This window comes from Amblyomma mixtum, chromosome 3 (assembly GCF_055824585.1).
Source record: "Amblyomma mixtum isolate Tamu chromosome 3, ASM5582458v1, whole genome shotgun sequence".
Classification (NCBI taxonomy): Eukaryota; Metazoa; Arthropoda; class Arachnida; order Ixodida; family Ixodidae; genus Amblyomma; species Amblyomma mixtum.
This window is the reverse complement of record NC_143014.1, coordinates 151,996,832-152,010,704: the sequence shown is the minus strand read 5'-3', so window position 1 is coordinate 152,010,704 and position 13,873 is coordinate 151,996,832. Positions and strand designations below refer to the sequence as shown.

The 13,873-nt window shown below is 45.2% G+C and overlaps 2 protein-coding genes across 2 annotated transcripts in view; both read left to right on the top strand.

Moving 5' to 3' along the window:
* The window catches only part of LOC149352378 (neprilysin-like), a 36,488-nt gene extending 34,422 nt beyond the window's left edge, over positions 1 to 2,066 (top strand). Inside the window, exon 9 of the mRNA XM_089577154.1 lies at positions 1,110 to 2,066. Coding sequence (XP_089433280.1) covers positions 1,110 to 1,460 — 351 coding nt within the window. The 3' untranslated portion in view covers positions 1,461 to 2,066. The remainder of the gene's footprint in view (positions 1 to 1,109) is intronic.
* A 727-nt stretch (positions 2,067 to 2,793) lies between these two features.
* LOC149352377 (uncharacterized) lies at positions 2,794 to 8,508 on the top strand. The gene is made up of 5 exons (XM_089577153.1): positions 2,794 to 3,555; positions 5,574 to 5,635; positions 7,208 to 7,297; positions 7,681 to 7,716; positions 8,173 to 8,508. Exons 1-5 carry the CDS (start codon positions 3,486 to 3,488, stop codon positions 8,386 to 8,388), a joined length of 474 nt encoding a protein of 157 aa, XP_089433279.1. The 5' UTR covers positions 2,794 to 3,485; the 3' UTR covers positions 8,389 to 8,508.
* The last annotated feature ends 5,365 nt before the right edge of the window (positions 8,509 to 13,873 follow it).

The window sequence follows — 13,873 nt, the reverse complement described above, 5'->3', positions numbered from 1 at the left end:
GACGGAGCAGCCGCGCTGTCGCTGACGTATTCAGACCATGCGAGCGGATGGCGTGACCCAGTCCGTCAATCACCGTGTGACACTCCGTACACCCGCCCCACTATCCGGATCCAAACCAGCGATCACACAGTGATACGCCGTACTCCCTCTCCATCCTCCTAGTCACTCTCCGCTCTTCTTCCCTCTCCGTCTTTCCTCTACCATTCTCACTCCACTTCCCTGAAAGTGGAGAGGATGTTTTTCCGCTCTCCACTTCGCCACGCGGCGCTGGTCGACTCCCATCTCTTCGACTTCCCTCTCCCACTTCTCTGAAAGTGCAGTCGGGATTACACTCTCTGCACTTAGAAACCTGCAATCGAGGCTTCACACGGACCGACGGACAGATTTTTGCGATGGGGGGGGGGGGGGGGGGGGGTTCTAATGCTAACGCATTAAAAAAAAGAGACGGCGGAAAATTATCATTGTGTTGCATCGGCTGCACTGTCTAACTCTTAAAGCAGTAGGTATCACGTGTACGATAGGCCCAAGTTGGAATAAAAATATTATTAATAGACGATGCAATTGAACATGTTATGTTAAGTGAAAGAACTCTGGTTTGTTTGTGGGACGTTAAACCCCAATAAACCAAACCAATCTGGTTTGTTTGTTAAAAAATCGGGCAATTAATTTGCGAACCTGCGTAGTTAATAGATGGAGTTATTCAGCAGTTCCCTTTTCGGCAGATCAGTGAAAGCAAATAGGCACTCACGAATGAAGTAGTGCTATTTATAAAACACAAAAATGCTTTGCGAACTGAGAATGCGAACTTTCCAGCCTTTTCATGTGGCCCGGTTCTTTTGCACGAGAGGCTTTGATATACAGGATGTCTCACCTAAAATGTTTCTTCATTTTTAAAACTAGGCTTTTTGATGCTACACAGCGCTCTTTTCGGCATAGCATTGTGGGTATAGCAAGGTTCGGGAACTCAGTGAAAACTTGCCTTCAAGAGAGGAATTGTATTTCTTCCCACGCGCAACCTCGTGGCCACATACAAAAAATTGCGGACGCCACTTTTAACGACCATACCGCTTTGACCAGACTGATCGGTCGGTGTCAATTATCTCTCGCAGAATGACCATCTGCCTTTTCACAAGCCGCCCAGCGAAGACAGTTCTTTCATAATGGACGAAGAGACAGCTTTTTCCGACCTCCTGGGTACAAGGGTAGCCTACGAAGCGTACAGGATGGTTGACGTCAAACTCAGAATGTTGTCCGTGGACCCGGAACGTATTCCTCCCGCGAGACAATTCTTTCTGGGCAGCTGTGTCAAATGGTGCCTGGATGCCAACAGCAATCTGGTGAACTACGCCGGACCCTTCCGCTGTGTTCTTCCCCTGGTGCACATTGGAGAGTTCAGCGACTCGATCAACTGCGCGCGGGACAGCAAATACGCTTCCATGATCAAGTGCTCTTTGCACTGAGAAAAAAAGTCTGCCTGCTTTTGCGTGAGGTGGCGTCACAGGCGCGCGCTCGTAACAGCACGGTGTTAACAGGCAGAAATAACGCGTTCATAGGATGTGCAGAACCCAAACTGGGCATTTTGCTCCGCGCGAGAGACAAGAGCGGCCAACGAATGTGGTGTCTACTTCAAGAGACATGCCATGAAGATGTCCCTAGCTGCGCACAATTCGCGAATCGTCGAAATCTTGCGCTTACGACGTTACGAATTTTCGCTGCATGTGCCTTGTACAATAATGACCATTATATTATTATATTATGTGCCGAAATGAGAGAAGTATGTGTAAGTAGTATACCTATGCGCTGACATGGCGTGCTATAATCCTTAAAATGTGGGGCATGCTCTCACTTCTGGCATATAAGTGTATTGCTGTCTTTGGTCCGTGGAGAACAAAGCCAAAGTTTCGCACCTGTGTGGCTCAATTAGATCGGCTAGAAAAATAAAGACCGACTTACCGATCAGCATTCCCAACAAACAAGTTTCTCCTACCACCGGGTCCAAATATAACGCGACCTGATGGAATCAAACTCGAGCACGCTTTATGAGTTGTTATTCGAATCAATGCTGAAACATAGTTGCTCAATCGTTTGTTTGACGTGCTTTCGGCATGACATCTCACCTCGAAACGATGCATCGAAACAGCTGCTCAACTGAATAGGCATAGCAACGCAAAGCATATGTGTGCATCCAGGTGCTGATGAAGTGTTCAAATTTTACTCCACCAATTACTAGGCTGCTCTGCAATACATGTTTTCCTTTGAACAGTTTTATTAAGGAAGATTGCTAAGGGAGTGCATTTTGCAGGAATGAATGAGAGTCTACCAGTATCCCTCAAGAGAAAAGTATATAACAGCTGTATATTGCACGTGCTCACATAATGGGGAAGAAACGTGGAGGCTAACGAAAAGAGTGAATCTTGAGTACAACGCAGCGAGCTATGAAAATAAGATAGGTGTAACGTTAAGAGACAGGAAGAAATCGCAGTAGGCCAAGAAAAACGCGATTTGATGACACTCCTCGGGTACACTAAATTCCGTGTAGGTAATTAGAATGCTTATACATACCTTTTTTCTCACTACCAAATTAAGTAAGCATTGTAGTTAATAAATCATCCAACCTTGTTCACGCCATCTTAAGAATTATCAATCAAGGCGGAAAGCTGGGCTAGTTGGTGTGTCATCGTTAATTAAAAGACTAGCGCAATAAAACTAGGACAACGACATAGAAGGAGAGAGGACGAGCGCTAAACATCAACTGAAGATTTACTACGACAAACAGGTACATAAAAACACTTCGGTGGCACATGCGCACACTGGGTTAAAACGAGCACAAACTAATCAAAATGTGGCAAACTGCTTCGGAGGTACATTGCTTCTTTTCTGGTCAAGGCAAGTGATGTCGTGCTGACACAGTAATCACCTTCCCTGTTAATGTGATAGGCCTCACAAATTATACTTGCGTTTTATGTACACAACAACCGCATTGTCTGACAGCTGTTACCGATACCGGACTGTCATTTTCTAACGGAGTCAACTTCAGTGCTGGGTGAAAATTGAATGTGCAGAGCGAGACTGACATCTCCGTATTCGTCAGTGTATCAGAAAGTAAGGGTACGCATAGAAGCACACGCGCCTGTCACATGTACAGGCACATGCACGTCACGCCATACCGGAGGTGGGCCAGCTTACCATCCGCAGCTACGCCTGTGCACATCCGCTGTATCGGGTGGCTCTTTCTTTTAGCACAAAGGCGGCCGTGTCCCGATGACGACAGGATGAGCGAAGACAAACGGGCGGCACGGATGATGGACTCGTCTTACGTCCATGGATCGTTCATAAGGGCAGCCAACGGCACTGCATCACGTGGTCGAGTCGTGGCGTCATCCGGCCGGGGGACGGTATAAAAAGGGCGGCCGTCGGCTGCCTTTTCAGTCGCAGCTTGCAGTTCTGATCAGTCTTGAAGAACGAAGAGCAGCTGAACCGGAGCCATGAACGCCTCCTGCCTCATCATCGTGGTCCTGCTGGTGGCCGTGGCCAAGGGAAGCGACGAACTTTGCGGTAAGTCCTCGCATGCTTTCTCTTTGCCTTGTCAGTCTCGCTTTATCTTTGTCTTCTCTGACTTTTTGAAAGAAATCAGGGTACTGTATGCACTCCGCTAAAGAACGATATAGAGCTTGGACATTGCTTACTCAACGGACCAGCAAGGTCCAAGTAGAAACAGTCAGAGGCTCTATGTTGCACACATAGGCCTAAGGCACGGACCATCAGATTATGGAAGAAATAATCGCGTTGCACGCCGCAGCAGTTTCAAATTCGAAGAAAAGCCTTTTTCGTCGAACCGTCTTCCCTGCCTAGTTTCAGGTCTCTCTTCTCAGCAGTAAAGCTGTTCAGTATTCCGTCAATGACCGAGCCAGAGCTCTCTGGTTAGCGAAAACTCTAGTTCCATTCGAGAATTGTATGAGTATAATCCACTACCCACCAGTTACGTTTTCACTTGAGCCAGGCAAACGAAAGACCTGCGCCCAGCACTAACTTGTCCAAGAACCAGAGTTTGCTTTAAAGTGCAAACGACAATTGGCGGGCAGAAAGCGCACGGGTACGGGTTTACTTCTGTGAGAAGGCTTAGCGTCTGTAGACATTCCCATCCTGGGTTCGCCATATTGATTGTTGGAATGCTGTATGCACCTGGAGCTATCGCTTCGACTGTGCTTTGCGTCAGGTGCACGCAGTAGTCTAGGGAGCAATATGGCGGCGCCTAGGTTGGAAAGGTCTATACCTCCCGTTGCAATATAAAAGAAGCCAAATTTTCATCACCATTTCATGAAATAATAACCACGGTTTGTAGTCTGGCCTTGGTCGTCAAAAGAAAGGAAAAAGATAAGGAGGTGGTGAGTGAGAAAGATTGTCATTGAAATGGAGGTGTTTGAAGAGCATGACTGCACATGACCCCGGCAAGTGAGACTGAATTATCGACTTTCCGTATTTAATTCCGTGGCAGAAAAGGATGCTCTCTTGAAGGATTGCTTATGACACTTTCTCCATCTGCTAAATATTGCTGGCTGAAACATAATCTAGATTTTACGTTGCAATCACGCCCCTTTTCAGGCTATTCGCATACACGTGAACTGAATCTACTACGCACGCTACCGGTCTGCAGGTAGATAAGTAGGGAGCCTAGTGTAGTAGCGTTCACTTCTGCTTACAGCAACAGCAAATGCAGCGATAACTTGGGAGCTTTCAAGCGACGAGGACTAACCGTATGGAGCGAAAGTTCACGCTTCAGTTTTCCAGGTCAAGCATATTCGCTGCGCACATGACACGCCACGTATATTCGAAGCGGGGATAGCGAGCACAACGAAAATGTCGGAGAAACGTGTGCATGCAAATTTGACGGCAATTGCGCGCTCAATAACGACGAATGAGGTGAACGGTCCGCGCTTATTTCGTAACGTTGACAATGACAGAGGCGCGAAAACCAGTCTTCCACTCATCTTTTGTATCGGGTTCTTGAAGACGCTCCTGCTCAAGCAAGCGGAAGCGGAATAAGTACCACCTCGGCCCACTGAGGCGATGCTCTGAAGGCCACTCATCTCGAGGCGTCCGGAATGGCTTCCCGTAGGGACGCCCCCTTAAGTTCGGGAAAAATGCGCGAGCAACTTCGTGCGTCCGTGTTTAAGTGGCTTCTCTGGCGCTGACAAAAGTGGCTGCGCGTCTAAAGCAAACGTTCTAACGAAGTGTTGCCGCACGTAATGCTATTGGCCCTGAAGTAACGCTAGGATAAACCAGAGCAGCGTTCGCTGATAAAGAAGTGTTGCGAAAGGGAATAACTTAACACGTTTCTCTAAATTCTTTTTCTGGGCCTGCACTGACATGGAACGCAAACTAATGTGCTAAATGAACAATGAAGGCAAGTCCCGTAAGGGGTTTTTGTCCTCAGGACCAATGCTGCTGAAAGGAGATGCTCATGCGCTGAAAAAAGTAGGATAAAGAAACGAAGAGAAGGAAAACATTAAGTGATCGCATTTTCTTTTCAGTTCAGTTCATGGTTGCCACATTTTTCTTCTGCTTGTGTGCAGACATGGCCGACAACCAGAAAGTGCAAGCTGTGCAATGCATCACGAGCCATGTGTCGGCGCAGGTAAGCGAAAAGGTGTCAAAAAGGTGTGTGTGTGTGGTGTCCTCGTCGCGCAAGCACATGTGCTTTGCCACTCATTAAATACGATAGTTTTCTTCATAAATACTGACCGTAAATGTATTACATAATATCTGAAGCTCGAGTAGGCTTAACGAAAAAAAGAGGTAGTTTATGTGGCTCATAATTTACTTGATGGTATATTTTGAAAAGCATTGTTTCTGAAACTCGCCAGGAAACAATCTCTCCGTCATTTGGAAATCTGCTGCCCATTAAGTCACGCATCGTGGCTGCTTTCATAAAAGCTTTATGTCCTGTCAGCGTGTACGAGTAGTTATAGGCGCCCATGTCATTCCTAGTCATTATTACGTTTTACGGAGTCAGTCGTCTGATAGTATTATGGATAAATTTGAAGAACCTGAATGTATTTATAAATTATCCTGGCCAGTATGCGAAGACACTTTTTTTTTGTCAACGTGGAGCCGGCGGGGGTAGGTGCCATCAGTGTTGGCACTTATGCTCTGAGAATACACAAGTCCAGCTTTCTTCGACATCACTTTTATCTGTGAGGTGCCTGTGGAATATTACAAGATAATGTTATGAACATATTGATGGGAATGGTCTAATCTTGCGATGCATAGCAATATCTTGTTTTTAAACTTCGTCCTGCGCTCGCGTCGAGTAGTTAAAAATGCCGTAGAAAATTTACGGAGTGCGTTGTCGACAACAAATAGCAGAAAAGTATAAGCGCTACTATTATTGATTGCGGATTTATTGATTGTCATGGTACAATCTGAAGATATGCGAAAAAATTCCGTTCATGAACAACTTCTCGTTGAGAAAATGCACTCGTTCAGAATTTCTGGGTATGAGTGTTTGAGGTGCATACTTTAGTAAGCAACGCTTATATCGCGGCACCTGATCATTTTGTGTCTACACTCTGTCGAAGCAGGTTACTGTTAGAAGACATCTGGTGCATGTTACCGAGGGTGGAATGACGCAAAAAGTTTCTGGCCATAATCAGGGAAATGAACGGCCAGAGGTACACAAAAGAAGCACTTACAACATAACACAGGACTGGCGCAAACTTATACCTTAAGCATATTCGACACATATGCAAATATACATCGCACTGAATCATGGACGGATCTAACGTATGAAGCCGCATGAACAGCTTTTGTGGTCCTTGGGTCGTTGAATGTAACCAACTTCTTCTCGTACTATTATATTGCATTCTAAATGGCCGCTTTGCCGTGTGGTCGGGTCCCAATGACAGCGGTGAGCGTTGTTTCTACATGGTCAGTGACGAGGAATGAAATGAATAACAATAAATAGGTTCGAATAGAATATCTATAATGTCCAACCACTGGCTGACATGCTGGGACTGGTGATAGCAGGGGCTTGCATGCACTTGACTCAATGAGGAAGGGCGAAAAGAATCTAAAGAGAACAGAACTATATGTATTCAATTGTATTCATTGTCATACGGTCGGCATACAGAGTGAAACCGGAAGTTTAAGCATTCGACGCGTTCGTACTCGAAACAATTACGTGAACGGATCCCACCATGGCGTGCAGATGAAGAGCAAGTGGGAGGCTCTCAAGCAGACGTTCGGAAGCCAGGACGACTTGATTGCAACCAACAAGCTGTGCGAGCTCCGCAAGGGGGTGAGTCATGAAAAGTGTCCTTTTTTCCTCTTCTTTACCATTCGTATTGTGCGCTGATGAACGAGTAAGCTCAATGCAGCGTCAGTCGGTTTTACAGGTCACAATAAATTGCCTAGCTTGGCACAGGCCAGCAACGTTGCAAAGTTTTGCCCTCAATGATAAGGGCAGTGGCTACAACGATTGAATTTTTAAGCAAGTGCAGCGACGTATGTAAATTCACTGCATGCGTTCTTATTTGTTTACTGTGACCATTTGGGGAAGAAATCATGAACATCAGTCAGAAAGCGGACCAGTTGTTTAACGTCTTCTTAATCTATTTTTGCATCCGGATAGTTCCACTGTTGTAATTTTCGTGTTTACGTTGCTCCCACCTTTCCTTCCAGGCCGCCGAGTCGGGCGCCAAGACGAGCATTTTCACAGTAAGCAGTGATTTTTCACTTTTAGGCATGGTTACCTGTGAAAAAAAAAAGATACCGGTAGAGCTGGTCATAGAAGATACAACGCTGGTATTTTTTGACGTGTTTTCTGAACGTTTTATAACCTCAAAATGTGTAGAGTGTCATATGACGCAGATTGGGGGGGAGAGGGAGCGAGATAGAATGATCGCTTTTACCGCTTTCCTGCCTTTTTGTGTCTTATGCTGCCGCATTAACATTTCTGCATTAAAGGAATTTAATGCGTTTCTGCATTAAGTAGGGTCAATACTCCGGAATAAACAAGCTGGGCAGCGTTAGTGGTGATAATTAACCCTGCTGCTGTACAAGCGTGAGGCCTCCTACTCCCACAGCTGTCGCTTAATGCCGCATTACGTTGCCGTAACTGTGTACTCAAGTTTGATTCTCTCAATGACGACCTTTTCTACTTATTTTCTGCAGCAAGCCGAGGAAGATGAGATCAAGGCTGCATTTGAAGCCTGCAAGATGCAGGCTCAGCCCGCTCAGCCAGCTCAGCCCGCTCAGCCTGCTCAGCCCGCTCAGCCCGCTCAGCCCGCTCAGCCTGCTCAGCCTGCTCAGCCTGCTCAGCCTGCTCAGCCGGCCAAGCAGGTTCAGCAGCCCGCTGAGGCTCAGCCAGCTCAGCCAAAGCCGTATTAAGTACCGTCTTCCCTGCGAGTCCAGCAACAGCTGACTGGAAACATTGTGGCTCGGAGACGTTCAGATTGTTGGCTGACTCGTCATTAGCAGCGGAATGAATAAAGTTACAGCGTCATTCTATTTTTGCTTTCACTCATGTTCTGTGTTCATAGATAACTTGCACACACAGTGTGCGGTGCTCTATGAACCCGTAGTCACTGAGTTATATGGATAAAGCAGTGTCCGGTTAACGCATTGTTCACAGCTCAATCTACGACATCCCTGTCTTACGGATAGAGTAGGAGAGCTCCGAAGCTTTAGCGCGGGGCAGCATATGTATCCGCGCAGCCTTTCTGCTTTAAGTTTAACACTGACAGTTCTTCATCTTTCCGGAATATTGCTATATTGATTTGATTTATTGGGGCTTAACGTTCCAAAGCAACTCAGGCTATGAGGAACGCCGTAGTGAAGGGCTCCGGAAATTTCGACCGCCTGGGTTTCATTAGCGTGCAGTGACATCGCGCAGTACACGGGCCTCTAGAATTTCGCCTCCATCGAAATTCGACCGCCGCGGCCGGGATCGAACCCGCGTCTTTCGGGCCAGCAGCCGAGCACCGTAACCACTGAGCCATCGCGGCGGGTCCGGAATATTGCTAGAGGCTCGGACTGCTTGCCAAATGAGCGTCGCGAAACAAGCGAACACTGCAGCAAGCGTGCTCTATAATCTGGTACCTCTGCGGTGATGGGGCACATTACAGTGAACCTCATTGATTTAGTATTCCGCTATTTTTGCGATGTAACCAGCGGAACGCTGATCGGGCACGGCCTGAAAGCCCGGACCGGAAAATGTGGGCCTGAGCTTGAAGATCCCGGCCCGTACATAGAGGGCCAGTGTCATCTGGCTTTTGTTTCCTTATTTTAAGGTTGATGTGCACTAAAGGCGTCCTAACAGACACACGGATGAAGCAGCGTCTTGGTGGGGGCTGAGGGAAAGAGTCCTTAACACTAATCTACTCACTTTTTTTGGCGTCTGCTATAGTTGGATATTCCTCAAGGGAGCAAAAACTACCAGCAATAATTTTATTTTTTGGCCTTCTGCGCGGAACGTCTAGGAAGTTAAAGAATCTCGGACGAGAGTTCTGCGTTGACTCGGGCTGATGGAAACTAACTACGTCATTTGTGGACCGCGTTTAGTAAGCTTCACTTCCAGTGCAGTGTCCAAGTAACTTCGGACGCGCACGCCCACGACAGAAGAGAAGTCGAGTGGCACTTTTAAGTGATCCAAGAGCACCACCGAAAGGCCACTATCGCAGCTTGTACAGCGCACTAATGCGGCGTTCATAGTGGAGCGTTGGTAGGACTGATGCACAACTCATTTACACGAGTGCATTCGCCTACTAAAGCTCAGAGCTCAAGTGGCTTGTGATGTTTCAGTTAGCAGCGAGCACACAATGTCGGTTCCACCGAAAGGCGCTCAGCATATGTACAATTTTACGCTAACACTAGCGACTGGGCATTTGAAGCCTCATATAACCCTCTGGAGACGGATCTTCATTCGACTGGTCGAAGGGCAACCATTCCATGATCATCTTAGATTATGCGTCTTTATCTCACAAAAATACATCTTTACGGTATCAGAATTGGCATTGATGAAGAGAATACTGTTTTAAGCCACTCCCCCTAACGTTAAGCAATTGGCATATTACACCATGATTAGACCAAAACTTGAGTATGCATGCACTGTTTGGGATCCTCACACAAAGACTAACATTAATGCCCTTGAAAGAATTCAGCGCAAAGCAGTTCGGTTTATATTTTCTAAATATCTCACCACTGACTCACCATCTGCTGTTTTGCTTCAACATAGTATACAGACCCTTGAAACTCGGCCTAGAATACTAAGGTTAAGATTTCTCTTTCTATTGAAAAATAACAAACTGTCAATGGCTCCCGATTTGTATCTCCAACCGATAACGTCCAGGTCAACAAGAAACAGGCACACTGAATCGTTAAAACCTTACTTTGCCAGAACTAACATATTCAAATTTTCTTTTTTCCCCGCACCATTACCGAGTGGAATCAGTTACCATCATCATCAACAGTTGACATTGATGCCATTGAACAGGCCGTTCATTGATGTTTTTGAGTTGCCTTGTACTTTGTTTTGTGCTTTTTGTATTGTGTTTATTGTGCCCCTTCTGCCAGGGCCCTTCACTGGGCCTGCAGTATGCCCTAAATAAATAAATAAATAAATAAATAAATAAATAAATAAATAAATAAATAAATAAATAAATAAATAAATAAATAAATAAATAAATAAATAAATAAATAAATAAATAAATAAATAAATAAATAAACAAATAAACAAATAAATAAATAAATAAATAAATAAACACATACTGCGCAATAGGCAGGTTCTTTTTCTTTTCACCTGCATTGAAATGCGACCCATGCGGCCATAAATTTAACCTGCGAGAACGTGTTTATTAAAAAAAAAGCTCTCACTGGTACAATTTCGACGACAGTAAAAATTGCACTGTTTAGAAATCCATTCAGATAACATAAAATACAGCTAACGCAAAGTAGTTTAGTATGCATGTATGCCATCCTTTTCGTTTTTATCTCGGAACTTCTGAGCTGCTCACAGACAAGATCACTGTTAAAAATACCGAGGGCGCGAACTCGCCTAATTTTTTATTGTGTTTGCGTTTACTATAAGCAACGTTTCAGTGAAGATCGCGGTTAGAAGGTTGCTGCACTGAAGCCTTGAACCTTATCAAAAGCGCAAGGGATCGCTGATCGTGGGTAAAGCTCATGGACATGGCTGACAGAAATGACTGTCCTCCAAATACGGCAGCCCTCAAGGAGCGCCGGGCTTTAAAAGCCTAGCGCGGGGCTGTTACCGTTGTCTATGAAGAATACGTGTCTGTTCAAAGTTACAGCAGCGCCGCAGTTACTTCTTCAGGGTCTTTTCATTTTTTTTGCTTGTTACCGTGCAATAAGCCTGTAGCTGTGTCGATTGGCTTGGGGCTCTTTATTCAGTTATTCCGCCAACAATCAAAGTCAGCGGCCCCCGTTTCCCGTCCCCGATTCTCTGTCTGGCCTTGTCTTCGCCAAGCGCTTTGTGAGCCGGCTTGAAGACGTTCCCCGTAGAATGCAAATGTACTGCGAGATAGAGGATAGCCTTTTGAAGCACGTTGATCGGCGCTGATCCGGATTGCAGTAAAGAACAAGAAAAGCCAGAAGAAAAACGCAAATAAGGTAAAGTGGAGAGCAGGGTTTACAATGGGCCGTAACAAACGGTTCCGTCCTCGTACCACATCTGGACACGCCAGCAAGCGCACAGCGCCGAAGAAAGGCTCAATCAACATCGCACACGGCATGCATTATTCATGCTCGCAATAGAAGACAACGATTTTGCTTAACTTGCTTGACCCTTCCGCCTCAAACTAGCAACAGCTTTTCTGTGAAGTGATGATCCGCTTTTAACCATCTTATTATCAGTAGAACTATCGCATAGAAAGTAATATATAATCGTCGTCACTTCGTGATACAAGCGGTGCAGGACTTAGTATTCATGACTCATGCATGAAGCTTATGCTCCGACCTTGATTTCACGGAACACTGCGGAAAACAAATCGAAGACATTAAGGAAGCGATGACCTGGCGAACAGAAACAGGAAGTAATTTAATCTTCTTTGGTAGAAATAAAAACACAATATCTGCATACAGACGTTATAAAGCCCGTGAACACTGGCGGACGAACGGAGGCACGCAGGCAGAAAACCTTACTGTCTCCGCCTCGTAGCTGAACTACGATGGCAGCTCAGACAGGACGAACGACTGTCAAAGAAAAGTAGGGTTTAGAAAAAAATAGGGCAGGACAAGCAATTCAAACAAAGGCAGAAACAAACATGAAAAAGTGTAGCAGCGCACAAATAAAACACTATTAAAGAGTTAAAAATTTTTGTCTTTGAAGGTCCGTGAGGTGACGATAATGGACTAGTTATGCTCCGTTGACATACACTGTTATGAGGACGACGATTTGCTGCACTGCGCAAGAAGTTGTAGTACGGTGAAGGAAAGACAGGGGGGGGGGGGGGTCGAAATACTTATTTCTTTAATTACGTACGACTTATAGTCCTCCAAAGAGGGATTGTACAAGGGGAGTAGAATAGAAAAGTTTTAAACGGGAACAAATAAACTGCATAATAGTTAGTTCTGCAAAACCGTGGTAAGTACGCCAAAACTATAAAGTTTAAATAAAAGTTTAGCAAATATTGCAATTCACATGAGAGTCATATAAGTGCAAAGACATCTATCCGACCTGGAATGCAGGAGGTAAAATTCACAGCACTTCACGCGTACGAAGAGACGCGGAGTTATGCGTGAGCACAGTTGCGCACAGAAAAAAAGCAAAGAAAAAAGGAATGGTTACAGTGAATCATGCATATATTATTGACGTGCTAGGCGCTATCAGTGAGGTGCATCACTATGTTAGCGGAATGTGATACGGTTGCGCTGCGAGGAGATGCACTCCAGAATATCGTTCCACAGGCGGATAGCGCGAAGGAGCGAAGAGTTAAAAGCTCGTTTACTGCTATAGATTTGGGTGTAGATGACGGTATATCGCGCGGTCTATGTGATGTGTAAAATGGGCGCTGTAGGTGTGTGAAGGTTGACCAAAATGGCAAGGGTGGATTTGTGAATTAGAGATTAAAGGGCAATGTCAGAGCGGATGCTTAATGGATATAGCAAAATTTCCAGCTTCTTTGGGTTACGCTTGACTGGTAACTGTAATTTTACGAAATAGATTAACTAACCCTATTTTGGATTGGTTTTAATATGTTGATTTGGAATTTATGATCGAGAGCAGATGAAAGACGCGCACTCAAACTGAGGTCTAACGAAAGCGAAATAGGCTTGTTTACGCAAGATAGAGGTAGTATTCTGTACGTTGTGGCACAGAAGCCCTACTGACCTGAAAAAATTAGCAGAAATGACGGTTATATGATCAACCCACGAAAGACTACAAGTGAGGTGGGCCTCTAGGTACTTGTTTTGTGTAGTCCGAGCCAATGTGTCGTCTTGATGTGGTAATGAAAGTACGAATTAACTGGTTTTTGGACAAAAGAAATTATTTGCACTTGGAAACGTTCGGAGTCATTAACAACGTTTTACACCAACCAAATGACGTGAAGGTGACATCGGAATGAAAGGTGGTCATCAGTACTCTTTACTGATCAATTAATAATGCGATCGTAAGCATATAACCGCAAGCAGAGTGGAATGTTATTGACAAGTCATTAATATCAACTAACAAGAGTAAGAGGCCGAGGATGCTGCCTTGCGGCACCCCTGATGTAACATCACCAAGATCAGATGAATGATTTGACCAGGGTGAACTGATGGCGATTAGAAAAAAAGCTACAGACCCATGGTAGAATTAGTGAATCTAATTTGAGCGCAGAAAACTTAGTTCTTAGTCGGCAATGTTCTACACGAT

Excerpts from the sequence above, each read along its gene's own strand:
- LOC149352377 (XM_089577153.1), top strand. The coding sequence starts at position 3,486 with ATGAACGCCTCCTGCCTCATCATCGTGGTCCTGCTGGTGGCCGTGGCC. Across the intron at positions 7,298-7,680 it reads TGTGCGAGCTCCGCAAGGGG|GCCGCCGAGTCGGGCGCCAA; the intron begins GTGAGTCATGAA and ends CTTTCCTTCCAG. Across the intron at positions 7,717-8,172 it reads CCAAGACGAGCATTTTCACA|CAAGCCGAGGAAGATGAGAT; the intron begins GTAAGCAGTGAT and ends TATTTTCTGCAG.